The 12,828-nt window shown below is 36.7% G+C and overlaps 2 protein-coding genes across 2 annotated transcripts; both read right to left on the bottom strand.

Annotated features, from left to right (window-relative positions):
- Positions 1-1,320: 1,320 nt before the first annotated feature.
- LOC137965605 (chitin-inducible gibberellin-responsive protein 1-like) lies at positions 1,321-5,050 on the bottom strand. The gene is made up of 2 exons (XM_068811876.1): positions 4,965-5,050; positions 1,321-3,272 (listed from the first exon to the last, which is right to left on the bottom strand). The coding sequence occupies exon 2, from the start codon at positions 3,131-3,133 to the stop codon at positions 1,379-1,381; it is 1,755 nt and encodes a 584-aa protein (XP_068667977.1). The 5' UTR covers positions 3,134-3,272; positions 4,965-5,050; the 3' UTR covers positions 1,321-1,378.
- A 2,725-nt stretch (positions 5,051-7,775) lies between these two features.
- Positions 7,776-11,111, bottom strand: LOC137965439 (pentatricopeptide repeat-containing protein At1g63400-like). The gene has a single exon (XM_068811719.1). The coding sequence runs from the start codon at positions 11,109-11,111 to the stop codon at positions 7,935-7,937; it is 3,177 nt and encodes a 1,058-aa protein (XP_068667820.1). The 3' UTR covers positions 7,776-7,934.
- Between the last annotated feature and the right edge of the window lie 1,717 nt (positions 11,112-12,828).

Here is a 12,828-nt window from a genome sequence, read left to right as displayed (position 1 = left end):
AATATTAATATTGGTGCATTTTAATCCATTATTGAAATTCAATCCTGAACCTCCCCTATTATTATATTTTTTAAAAATGTATGCATAATTTTATATATAATTTATTCAAAGTCACCCTTACGTGTGAGATCATAAACAAGGAAAAAAAACTCTTTATCCCTTCCTCATGGCTCTTAAATAAATTGAAAATATATTTTAGTATAAATACGTTTCTAGAGACTATTAGTGGTTTTTTCAATAAATGTTGAAAAGACATTTTTAATAGAAATATAGGGACCATTAGTGCCTCATGTTTTTTCAAAATATTTTTCTAATTATAAATTCTTTTTAAAGAATCATATAATTTTCTAAGGAAGATTTTCTTGCCAAGATGGGTTAGAAAACCATATAGAAAATTTTTAAATAAATATTTGACAGTTGATGATATAATACTTTGAGCATGAGGCAATTTTCATAGCAATTTTGTGTTTGACATTTGACGTGATTAAAAATTTATCGATAAGTATAATAATATATTAGATTAATTATTAATTTTTATTTATTTCCTTAGAAAAGGCAATAAGATGTCCATTTAACTTTCCTAAGAAAAATTTAAAATATTTCTTGTAATTTTCTAGTAAGTCTGTAATAGTAATAGGATTTTATTTAAAGGATTTATAGTTTTTATTTGGGTGATTGTAAATTGATAGTGATATTTTATTTAATTTTGTTCTGTTTGATTATTGTATGGAGTTTATTTATAATGTTATGCAGTGTATGAAATATTTAGATTATTTTATGGAGTGTATAAACAATTTCATGAAGTGTTTATGGAATGTATTAACAATTTTATGGAGTGTTTATGGAGTGTTTATGCAAGTATTATGTATATTAATTATGCCCAATTTTAAGTAGAGGTCATACCGAATTTTATACAAGTATTATATATATAGATTATGCTCAATTTTAAGTAGAGGTTATGCCCAATCTTATACACATATTATATATATAAGTTATGCCCAATTTTATGTAGAAGTCATGCCCAATTTTATGTAAAATGTATACATAATTTTATATACATTTTATTCGATATAAATTTTTTGAAAAGTTTTAAATGTATGTTGAGGCTCGAGCTTGGCTCGAACTCGTTGGACTCGAGCTCGATAACAATTTTAGGCTCGAGACGAAGCTCGGCTCGAAATATTTAAATCAAGCTCGACTCGAACATAAGCAGGTTCGGGCTCGACTCGAACATAAGCAGGTTCGGGCTCGGCTCGGCTCAGTGCCACCCCTAATGGCAAGCCCAGAGAATAAAAAAAGAAAAGAAAATAAAGAAAGCTCTACAGAAATCCATATGAGGTTGTGTTTATCAATTTTTTCAGAGAAGCATCCATCCCCATCAATGCCATGCAGAAGCAGAGATCAAGTGCCTATCCTTCCAACCTAACAGCAAGGTGCCATCCTTCTCCACCAGAGTGTAGTTCTCAGAGTAGGACTTTAAGAGTGATTTTATAACAGAATTCACATAAGAACTCAATGGGAATGGCTGGAACCCAGCCATGGTGAACCTTGACTTCCACTTTCCTAGTAGTTCATGTCTTTCCACCCTATCCTTCTTCTCACATGCAATAATGTTCACAATGTCCCTTGCTAAGCATTGTTGCTCCACATTGATCCTATTCCTGTTGTCCCTTGGTAACGTCTCATCAATTGACTCAAACATGGCAGAATAAAAATCTAGGGTCTCGATGAACCTTGTGAAGAATGGGGTAGTGTTAGTGTTGGATTCCTGTTCAACCAAAGTGGTCACTTTGGGAGACAAGGACTTTACCATCCTAAGCAACCCATCTCTTGGATTATTCACGTCAACACTCTCATCAGGGGTGTGGTGAAGCTGCAGAGTGAAGTTAACTGCAAGCGCCTCTCCAGGTCTAATATCTAACATTTCTCGTTTAACCTCGGAAGCAAACACAGGTATTGGATGGAACTCCACCAGAATGTTGAATTTCTTAGACATGGCAGCTAATCTTTTCCCAACTGCCTCTAAACCATCCCCACGAGCATACTGTGAAACTGGATCATCAATCCCAGTAATCCGGACATGTGGGGGTCCACTTGGTCTGGCTGCAAGTGCCTGGATCAGAGCGACCCACTGAATCCCTTGAGCAATTTGGAAGTCTATAATGTGTACACGGTCCTCGTTCTTGAATGCCTCAGCAATTGCTCCATTGGCAGCCATATAACCAAACTTGAAGTATGGGCAAATTTCATACAAAATTTGCATGTAAGAGAGCAAATCCTCCCTTTCTGGTTCTTTGCATCTAAGTGCTCTGTTGTAGATATTCGTGCCAGAATCCTCCTTCCGAGCCACCAGACCTTCAACAATGTATGCCCCAAAACGCTGAATAGGTGTCCCACTGATTGAAACAGAACTCCTTGCCTCTTGAATTAACTCTTCAAAATCTGTCATTCTGTTCTCAGCAAGGGCACTTGCACATTGAATCAGTAATTGTTTCACATCAGAGCAAGGAGAATCTTGTGAGTTGCCCAAAGTCATCTTTTGCCGTTTACTGGGTGGTGTACTCCCAACTACTTTATGATGCTTCCTAGAAGTAAAAGCTGGAGATTGATTAATGGAAATCTCTTGATGAGAATCACCATTCCATACAGCAAAATGCTGCTGCGTAGAGATTTTTCTGTGCCAGTGATCATTGAAAGCAGAACTTGGTGTGCTTGTCTCTTCACTGTCAGGCGCCATAAGAGCAGACTCTATTTCTTGCAGAGTGTTTTTTATGTTCGTAATAGCATGATCTTCATGGCTAAGTCTTCCCACCAAGTAATTTGGATGAATTTTTTGAAGCTTAGATTGAGAATGTTGGAACGAACTATCAGTGTCAAGAGACAAGTTCTGTGAAGTACTAATGGCCGAGTGGTTTTCTGTGGAACTGTATTGCTCCTGGCCATTGCTCAAAGTAGAAAAAGTACCATAGTCGATGTCATTCAAAAGGGGTGAATCAGGGGAACTTTCTAATTTAAATTTCATAGGGCTGAACAGCCACTCGGCGTGGAGAGCTATATTGGAGGAAGTAAAGTCATAGGATGTTTCCAGACCAGGAACATTGCATCTAAAAAAAGGGTGCAAATGTGAATCCATGCCAAGTTTACAGCATGGATTGGCTATGACAATGTGTTTCCCTAGTTTCTCACACCAATCCTTCAGTCAGATTTTTTGTGATTATTGAGATCCACACCTTCTCTACACAGCATTGGATAAATGCAATGTCAATAGACACCTGAAAATGAAATGCAGCTTGTATCAGACTGAAAAAGTCATTGTGTACATCAATCAATTTCTTACGTAATACATCTTCAAGTGTCCTTTATTATCATTCATACCTACAGTTTCTAACTATTCATGATGTAAACATTACTCACCTATCTTATTTTCTTTTTTTTTTGGAATGATGAAAAAAAAATCATGTGTTAAAATAGCATAATAATATTCTAAAAATTCAGATTTTTTTCTTTTCTTCTCAATGATACACATAAGATGAAACGATCCTAAGAAAATCATTCATCTTGGATTCCATAGGAAGCAGAACATTCATTCTCTCATCAATAACTTAACATCTAGTTAAAGAGAACATTGAGGCAATGCGTTCTATTTTAAGCAGAAAAGGAATCAACAACAACAACAACTGGTGCAAGACAAGATACTTTATGGCTAATACTAATCAATTTTTAACAGGTAGGACAACTTAAGTAGAATATCATAGTGTTATAGAAATAATAAGCAACCACAAGAACGTTGTGAAGAAATTATCTCTCTTCGACACAAAAAAGAATGATTTCAACATTAAGAAATTTCCATAGCAAGAATATCAGCAGAACTACTTAAGTTGCATCAGATAGACTTGAGCAATTCTCTAAAAAACTTGTTACAATTTCGAGTTCCCTTCCTAAACATCTTATACACTCACGTTAGTTTATCCTGCCTTCTAATCATAAAAAAAAATGTGACTAAAAATGGTTAAGAAAGAAATGGTTCCATAACATCCCCCACCCAAAGAAAAAAAAAAAAAAAAAATTGTATAGGGAACTGCTTTTGTGTTCAGAGATCAGTAGTAAGATAAAACTAGAATCTTGTAGAATGAAAGAGAAAGCAATTTCGTTAGAAACCAAATAGCAAGAAAGAGATTTTTAAAGATCTGAAAGTGTTTTCTTCTACTCCATAGGCAGAAAAGAATACAGATTGCAACTGACATAACTTTTTAGCTGTAATATCATAAGCTCTGAGTTATTCCCAAATCCTATCAAGTATAAGTGCTTTGCTGAGGCCAATCTCACAACTAAAATATAAAACCCCACAGAAGCAGAACCAAGTGAAACCAAAACGTATAAATAAAAATAAACAGAAAAGACTCAGAGAAATAAGAACTTAAAAATTCAAATTCCAACATGGAAACCAAGTCTTCCTCTCAAAACAAAAAAGGAGCACTATCACCAGGAAACAATAACCAAAATACATATTCAAACTATAAAAAAAAACTAATGAAACAATACACCTGGATGAATAAAAATCTGAATCAGGTGAGTCCTCATTTAACAAAAAACTCCTGAAATATCCTGTTTTCCGCCCTCAAATTGAAACATATTGCAAGCTTAGCTAGATTTTCAGCTGTAACATGATATGCCAAAAATTACACCACTTAAAGAGGTATAAAAGCTCCGCTCACCCCAATCTCACCACCAAAACATAAAACCGTCCAACCATGGAACCAAACCATAAACACGAAAATCACTGAAATCATATCCAATGATTAAAGAAACAGCTATACGAAGGAAACCTCAAATTCGACCACGAAAATCAATGATTCCACTCACAGAAAAGGAACGACAGCTAGCACGACACAGTAATCCAATTACATTAGCAACCACGAAACCAAACGAAATAATGGACCCGAATGAGTAAAATCTTCATTTACCTAAAATCTCATTCAGTACCCTGTTCTCCGCTTACTCTTTCGTCTATCTTCCTCTTGCGAAGAGCAGCTCCAGAGGAAAAAGCAAATCAGGAGGAGGCCTGAGGCTTATGTTTACGTGTGAGAACTGAGGCGTTCAATTTTAAGGAGAGAGCAACTAGCGACGGCCGTTGGTCTAGAAAACGGCGTTTCCCTCTGCAGTCGCGCCTCTGACGGGGCGGATGAAGCGACAAATGACACACGCGGGCCCACTCAAGTGCGCACGCGGGCTTTCTCTTTTCTTAGTACGTAAGGGGGGTTCCAGGGCCCACTCAAGTGACTCAGACTCGCGTGACCGAGTTGTCGACAAAGCGTTCGACTCCGACGTGCATGGACAGGTGGCAAAGTGATGACGACCGCGTGACGAGTGATTGAGATAGCTCACCGAATTATTCGATTTTAACGTGAGCGACTCGGTCAGATATCAAAATTTATTTAAAAAGCTATTTTATAGTTTGATTTGGAATCAGAAATTAAAAGGGTTGACACGAAACGAATGAGAATGAGAGAGAATCGTCCAAAATAGGAGGAACGATCTGGGAGGCTCCGACCAAGTCGTCTTCCGAGTCGACACGCTAGATAATAGATTATTGTCGGTTCTTGAGTCGATATTCGTTTCTTTGACCAGCTTGTCTGACGTGGGTGGAAGAAAGAACGTAAACATCCACTTCCATGCAGATAATCATTCTCTCTCTAACTCTAATCTTTATATTTAACATTAAGTATTATTACACAGCTTATCCAATAAAAAAATTATTTTTTTTATACGAAATATATGAAATTATTATCTTAACCGTTAATCATGGTTGAGATAATCATTTCGCATATTTTGTACAAATAATTTTTTTGTAATGGATTAACCCTTCACTATGTCGAAAAAAAACCATTTTTTCTTATGTGAGAACTAAATCAGATAAAATATTTAAAATTTTTGAATGTTTATGTTATTCTTTTACTGAAAATATTTAGCTTGATTTTTCTTTTTTTTTTATTTAAATAAAATATTAAAAATAAATAGTTTTATATTATTTTAATGGAAATTTGTAAAATAGATAAATTTAAAATCATTAAAATAGTTCTTATCTTTACCTCTTATTTTAGTCTTATTTTTTAAAAAATATTATATTTATATAAAATAAATTCATGATTATTATTTTTCTGTTATTTCTTATGAGATACAAATGAAAAAACGATCTAATAAAAATAATTTTTTTATCTGCTGCACTCGTGGGAACGAGTGCCACATCTATCTTTGCTTTGTCTTGGTTACTGGTGCGGATCAGCTGTGACCCGCTGCTCTGCTCCCTGTTTACGCGTCTACTGCTGCATATGGAAAGCAGGTCTCGTCTTTTTCAGTTTTTCTTATCTTGTCTGATTCAGTCCCACGACTTTCCTGCTCGATTTGTCCAGCGTTGCTATGCCCAGAAAGAAAAAGGTTTATTCTTCGATTTGCTTGTCAATTGTTCTTCACCGGGTCTGTTTCAGTTAATCACTTGAGCATCTTCCTCTGCTGTCACTGCAGTATCTGGGTACAACCTGAATTTCTTCTTTTTCCTGTAGAATACTTGAAACGGATTCAAATTACAGAAATGGAATCGCTTCTCTTTCAACGGAAGCAGCAGTGAGCCTCCCAATGGCATTTATGTCTGTCCATTTCGGAAATCCATTACTCTCCTTCTCGCCTTGGCAGGTCTCTCTTTCTTGGAATTGACTATGCAATCAACCTATTTGACTATTCGTAAAGAACCAAAGATAGCAAGCTTCTCACCCTTTCCAGCGCGGAGGGGAAGGAGAAACTTCAAACATGGGGACTCGTCCACTGTCTCCATGCAGCAAAAGTCAGAGAAAGAGGCCATTGATTTCAATGGTTGCAGACTGACCCTCGTGGGCATGGATACCCTGTTTCTAATCTAGTACCCTGATGTTCTAAAGTTGGTTGCTTTTCCTTTTTTTTAACAAATTTCAAAGATAAGAAGATAGTCACAAGCAGTATTATAATGATCAAGTCTGTACAAAGTCTTTCACTTTCCTGTTTTCAATTTCTCAAAATCTTTCGTAGCTTTTTCCTTAATCTTCTCCTCCCATGCTCCGAAAGTTCTCTGACAGTATGATAGCAAGTCTCTGCACCTGCACTCACCTGTTATAATAACCATTGTTGTGCTGCCTCCACTAAAGAGATAGGAAAAATCATATTTTTCCGTTGAAGTATATAACCCTAAGAAATTAAAGTCTTTAATGGTATCTTAAAAGAACTTGAGAAGGCAGGTGTCACTCTCTCTACCTTCTGCAATCAACTTTCTGTTCTTTGTGATTTTAAGTTTATGATCGAGGGTAGGTGTTATTCTCTCTCACTCTTTTGGTTCCGAAATCAATTCTCTGTTCTTAATTTTTTTCTTTCTCTTCATTATCCTTTTAAAAGTAAAAAACAATTTCTCATTGTCATGGACAAACATATTGAAAAAAGGAACTGTCTGTGTTTAAAAGTTAAATTCCAAAAGAACTTTTAAAGTTAAAGAAAGAGATTTAGATCCTGATATCTACAAAGAAGGGACCAGAAGTCACCTCTCGTTTTTATTTATGGTAGGCAATCCACCTTTCAAATGAAGAGACATGTCAAATGATTCACTGTAGAAAGAACAACAGATACCAAAGATAAGAAAGCAATCAATCTTAAATACTAGAGAAGTTGCAAGCTGACTTACCTTTGTAACCACAAGCAAGTTGCAAGAATAAATATAGAACAGACACTAATTTACAGTCATGGTTACAGAATAATAAGATGCAGATGATATCACGGTTCTCCAGTAAACTCAATCTGCCAAGCCTCTTTCTGCTTCATCTCATGGAAAATCAACTTTGCCAAATCACCCTAGTTCTCGTTCCTAACAGTAAATGAAAGGTTTATCACACTAACATATACCTCTTTAATGTTAATCACAAAATTCCTAGTTCCAGAAGGTCTTGACGCAGTTTAATTGTCTTTTCATTTTCATCGTCAGAAAGTATCTTACTCGCAGCCACCTTGCATGTGGAATGATCTTGTTCAAGTTGCTTCTTTAGGGATGGGTTCTGAAGGACAGCACAAAGGTTTTGTTTTTGTGATTGAACAGATCCTTCCATTTCTCTGATGTACTGGTTATTATACATGCCATGCCTTTCCCTTGAGATGGAAGCAATGCCGTCATCATCTTGAAGAATGTTCGTTTTCACAATAAATCCAAGAAACATATTTGCCTCTTGAAAATAATCTTTTTGTTGCAGTGCACGATTCAGGACAATGGCAATAAATCTGTCACAAGAAAATCCTCTCTGTAGCATCTGAAGAAGCAAACGTAGAGCTTCCTTAAGGTTACCAACCTGACAGTACCCAAAAATCATAGAATCAAATGTTAGCTTGTCACCTGAAACACCCTGATCCACCATCATACTCCACAGCTTGCTGGAGTACTCCATATCACCTCTTCCACATAGGCCACAAAGTAATGCACTGCAAGTGACTGTGTCAGGAAAAATCTTTAGTGCAAAAGCCTCACAGACTAAGTCAACAGATCTTCTAAGATCACCAATTTTGCAATAAGCAATAATCAGCATATTATATGTTTGAACATTTGGTGTACAGCCACTAACAGCCATGAGTTTATATTGCTCAGTTGCCCCAGTAAAATCACCTTCCTCACAAAAACACTTGATGAGAACATTGTATGTATTAGTGTCTGGTACCACATACCGATCAAGTAGCCAGTTCATCAAGTCTTTTGCTTCTTCAAGCTTCTGGACCTTGCAGAGGCCATTTAGAAGAAAGTTGTAAGAGATGCTGTTGGGAATAAACCCATTCTTTAGTCCCACTAAAGTAAGCCTCAATGCATCTTCAAGTTTTCCACAATGGCATAAACCCCTGATTAAGATGTCATAGCCAACATAGTTTACCCGTGAGCCTCTAACAAGTTCATGATTCAAAATTTGTTCTGCAATCCTATGGTAACCAGATCTAAGGACAAGGTCAAGTAACGCCAGGCATGAATCAAAATTTGTCTTTAATCCAGCTTTGACAATCTTATCATAAAAAGTTACAGCCTTCTTGACGTTATTTGCTTCACAATAGCTAACAAGTATCTGGGAAGTTGAACCATGACATGGAAATGCACCATCCTTGGTTATTTTCTCTAGAAACTTTTCTGCTTCATCCACCCGTTCATCATATAATAGGCCCTGAAGAAGCAGAGCATGACAACATTTTTTCATTTGAGCATCGTTGTCATCCAAGACTTCTTCAACTAATTCCCTTACTAAATCTAACACTTTTCTTCTTGAGTCATGGTTATTCATGACTTGTGAAAAGATCATGAATGTTCGAGGAGTGGGTTGAATACTGTAGAGGCTCATTTGTCTAAAAATTTTCAAACCCTTGGATACACTCCCTTCATTAAAAAACCCAGACATAAGTGAGTTGCAAGTGTTAACATCAGGTGGAATACTATTCCGAACCATTTCATCACACAGCTGAAAAGCTTCTACTAGTTTTCCTTTTCTGCATAACACATCCAGCAGAGGATTGTAAAGAGATGCATCCACTTCACATCTAGCGTCTTTAACACTCTGTAAAAATCTTCTTATACTATGCACATCACTTTCGTCACATAACCCATGAATAAGAAGTTTAAAATACTGAATATGAGCAACTAATCTTTGATCTTCCATGGTACTCATTATCTTAAAACAATCTTTCCCATTCCTTTCCCTGAAATAAGTCTCAATCAGAGTAGAGTATGTGATGAAATCTGGATTAAGGCCATGTCGAATCATCCTACTGAGAAGCATATTAGTTTCCAATGACCCTCCAATATGAGATGCACTGGAAATAAGAATGTTGAAAGTAATTACATCAGCTCCCTCTTCTGTGCTTATCATTTTGTAGGCTAATTTTAGAGCTTGGTTCAACTTTCCTACCCTGCAGTATCCATCTATGAGTGAGTTGTATATTATGGTGTCCAGAACTAATCCTCCAGTAACCACGTGTGTAAGGAATTTCATAGCTTCCTTGATTCTACCTCTATCACAAAAACTCTTAATTAAAGAACTGTAAGTAACCAAATCAGGTTTACAGCCCATATGCAGCATCTTCTCCAAAATCTTCATCTCTCTATCTAGATGACCCAATTTACAAAATCCATCAATAAGTGTGTTATATACAATAGCATTTGGCATAATCCCCTCATTAATCATTTCATGGAGCATATTCACTCCCATCTCAACATCTCCTCTCTTGCAGAATGTATCAATCAGCGCCCTATAGATGGGAACTGTGGGTTCAATTTTCTTCTCAACCATCAAATTGAAAAATTCAAACACTTTACTAAAATTGTTTATCTTAATATACCCATTCATCATTGTGGAGACTGTGACTGAATCCAAATTGACATTTGCCATTCGCATTTGTTCTACAATTCTTTCTGCTTCCCTTACATCTCTCTTGCAGTAAAAATTGATAATAACATTGTACATTGTTGTAGTGGGTCTCAGCCCCTCGTGGCTCATTATTCTCAAAACTTCCGTTGCCTTATCCACCAAACCCGTTTTACAATATCCTTTAATCCAAATATTGTAATCATATATATTTAGACAAATATTTCGCTTAGCCATTTCATTGAACACCTTCGGGACCACCTTCACAAATTCTGATTTAACCAAAGCATCCAGAAGATTCTTACATGTCTGTGTCGTCGGATTGAATTCATGATTCCCCATTATAAAAAAAACTTCCATAGCTTCCTCAACCATTTCTAGCTCCAAACAAGTATTAATAAAGATATCAAAAACTGCCGGCGTTCTCCATATATTCCTTCCCTGATAGAATTCCACTAGCTCCATAAAAACCTCATCGACGCGGTACATCCCCCTCTCCAACAACCGTTTCAGTATTTGTCGAGAGTGCTTGAAATTTCTACTGTTCGACAGAACGATTCCAGCGGTGGATTGGATCTCTAGAGAATTGTCGAAATCGCAATTTTTCAAGGAATCAATCCACTGGAGTAAATCAAGAGGCAGTCCCGAATGGCTCTGAGAGAAACGCAAAGCATTGATTATATCAAATGAGCTCAAGGCAGTTGACATTTCGTTGAGGAGATTCCAATTCCTTCTAACCAGATGGTCCAAGAAGTTAGTAAGCATAGGACTGCAGTGATCTAGTCTATCAGAGTTTTGTTTCCTGCAGTGAACTTTACAGCTTTCATGCGAAAACGTGGACAAATTTCGGAGGAATAAGCGAGTCGAACTCAGGAGCTTTGAACACGGCATGAAGATTCAGCGAGCCGTCAAGAGTCAAAAGGCGCGAACAGGTGGAAGAAGAAGTTTCAGCGGGAATTGGGCTTGGCTTAGGACTTCGCGAGGCTTCAAAGGTACGACAAGGAACGAGGCAATAGTAGACCATGCTCTGTGATTCGTCATTTCGTCCTCCAGGTCCCGGCCTTTACCGGTCCCTGTCGAGGTTTAATACTAGAATGGCGGGGACAAAGTATTTGAGTTCTCGTGCCATCTGTGCCGCTGCTCCCGCTTAGTTGGACCTTTTTAACCTTAATATTTTTATTTAGTATTTTTGTTTTTATTACAAATATAATTTAATATTTAAAAATACAAAATTAATAAACCTTTATTTCTTACTATTGAATGAATGATATTTATTCATCTCATACCAAAATTACAGTTACAGAAAGCAATTTAATAGGTAAGGCACCCCATTCTTTCCTAACAGATATAAGAGGCAGCACCACCCCTTAGGGTATAAAGAAGAGGGTGGGCACCCCTCCTTGGGGGTGGCTTGGAATTGAGCGATTCGAATTCGGATGGGTACCGGTTCGGTTTAATTCGGTATCTTACGAGTTAGAGCCAAGTTCGAGATCCGCTGGTTGAGAGATCGTCCATTAATTTTCTGGTCAATGCTGTGTCTCTGACTCTGAAGTGATTCTGAACTTATCTCTTCAACAAAGGGGAGTAGATTATTCGCAAAGGGCTTTTTCAGATTTTCAGGCTTTTGTTCATACAGTGGACGGGGAGTCGGAACTCGTGTTCAGATTTTCCGCAGACATCTGAACAAAACAAAACGACACTTTTTTAGCTTTCTTGGACGACTTGAAGACTGTTTTGGCAATTAATGGCTGTAGCTTCCACGGAGGTGGATAAGAATGGCAGGATTACGCAAGCCGTCATATGGTTTACCTCTCCTCTGTTAAATTTTCACCAAAGTTCAACCTCTTTCCCCTATCTGAAGAGTTTTTTTGTTGTTTTTTTTTCTGGATTATAGGTTTTCAACGAGCTTTCACTTTAAAATCTTATTAAAATCCTACTTGAAAGTCACACACACGACTTAACCATGAAAGTCACACACACGCCTTAACAATGTGGACTTAAAGCAATATCAGAGATGAACTGATACCCTATTCTTTCTTTGCAGTTAGTGAAAAGAACCTGCCAGCATGAACGATTTTCCAGAACAGTATTTTTCTAAGAAATTAAATATGTAAGCTCCTAAAAAGAATCCCCTATTTTTTAGGGTGGGTTTATAGAGAGATAATACTTTTTTTTTTAAGAATTAGTTTATTTCTACCTAGAATAGATTTCCCAAGGGTCATGGTACAAAATGACCCTATATATCTTTTGCAAAAGTGGAAATCATATGGGAATTCATACCGGCCCTCGTGCCCAATCTCATACAGGTATTATATACATATATTATGCCCAATTTTATATAAAATGTATGCATAATTTTATATACAATTTATTTGATATATATTTTTTGAAAAGTTTTAAATGTATATTTGAAGCTCAAACTCGG

The sequence above is a fragment of the Aristolochia californica genome, unplaced genomic scaffold (genome assembly GCF_029961685.1).
Source record: "Aristolochia californica isolate CCGP_79_NKW_82.1479 unplaced genomic scaffold, dmAriCali1.0.hap1 SCAF_5, whole genome shotgun sequence".
In the NCBI taxonomy this organism is placed as follows: Eukaryota; Viridiplantae; Streptophyta; class Magnoliopsida; order Piperales; family Aristolochiaceae; genus Aristolochia; species Aristolochia californica.
The sequence above is the reverse complement of the archived record's forward strand: the minus strand, read 5'-3'. Positions and strand labels throughout refer to the sequence as shown.

Bases quoted from the DNA above. Each gene is read 5' to 3' on its own strand.
- LOC137965439 (XM_068811719.1), bottom strand. From the start codon at position 11,111: ATGTCAACTGCCTTGAGCTCATTTGATATAATCAATGCTTTGCGTTTC.
- LOC137965605 (XM_068811876.1), bottom strand. From the start codon at position 3,133: ATGGATTCACATTTGCACCCTTTTTTTAGATGCAATGTTCCTGGTCTG.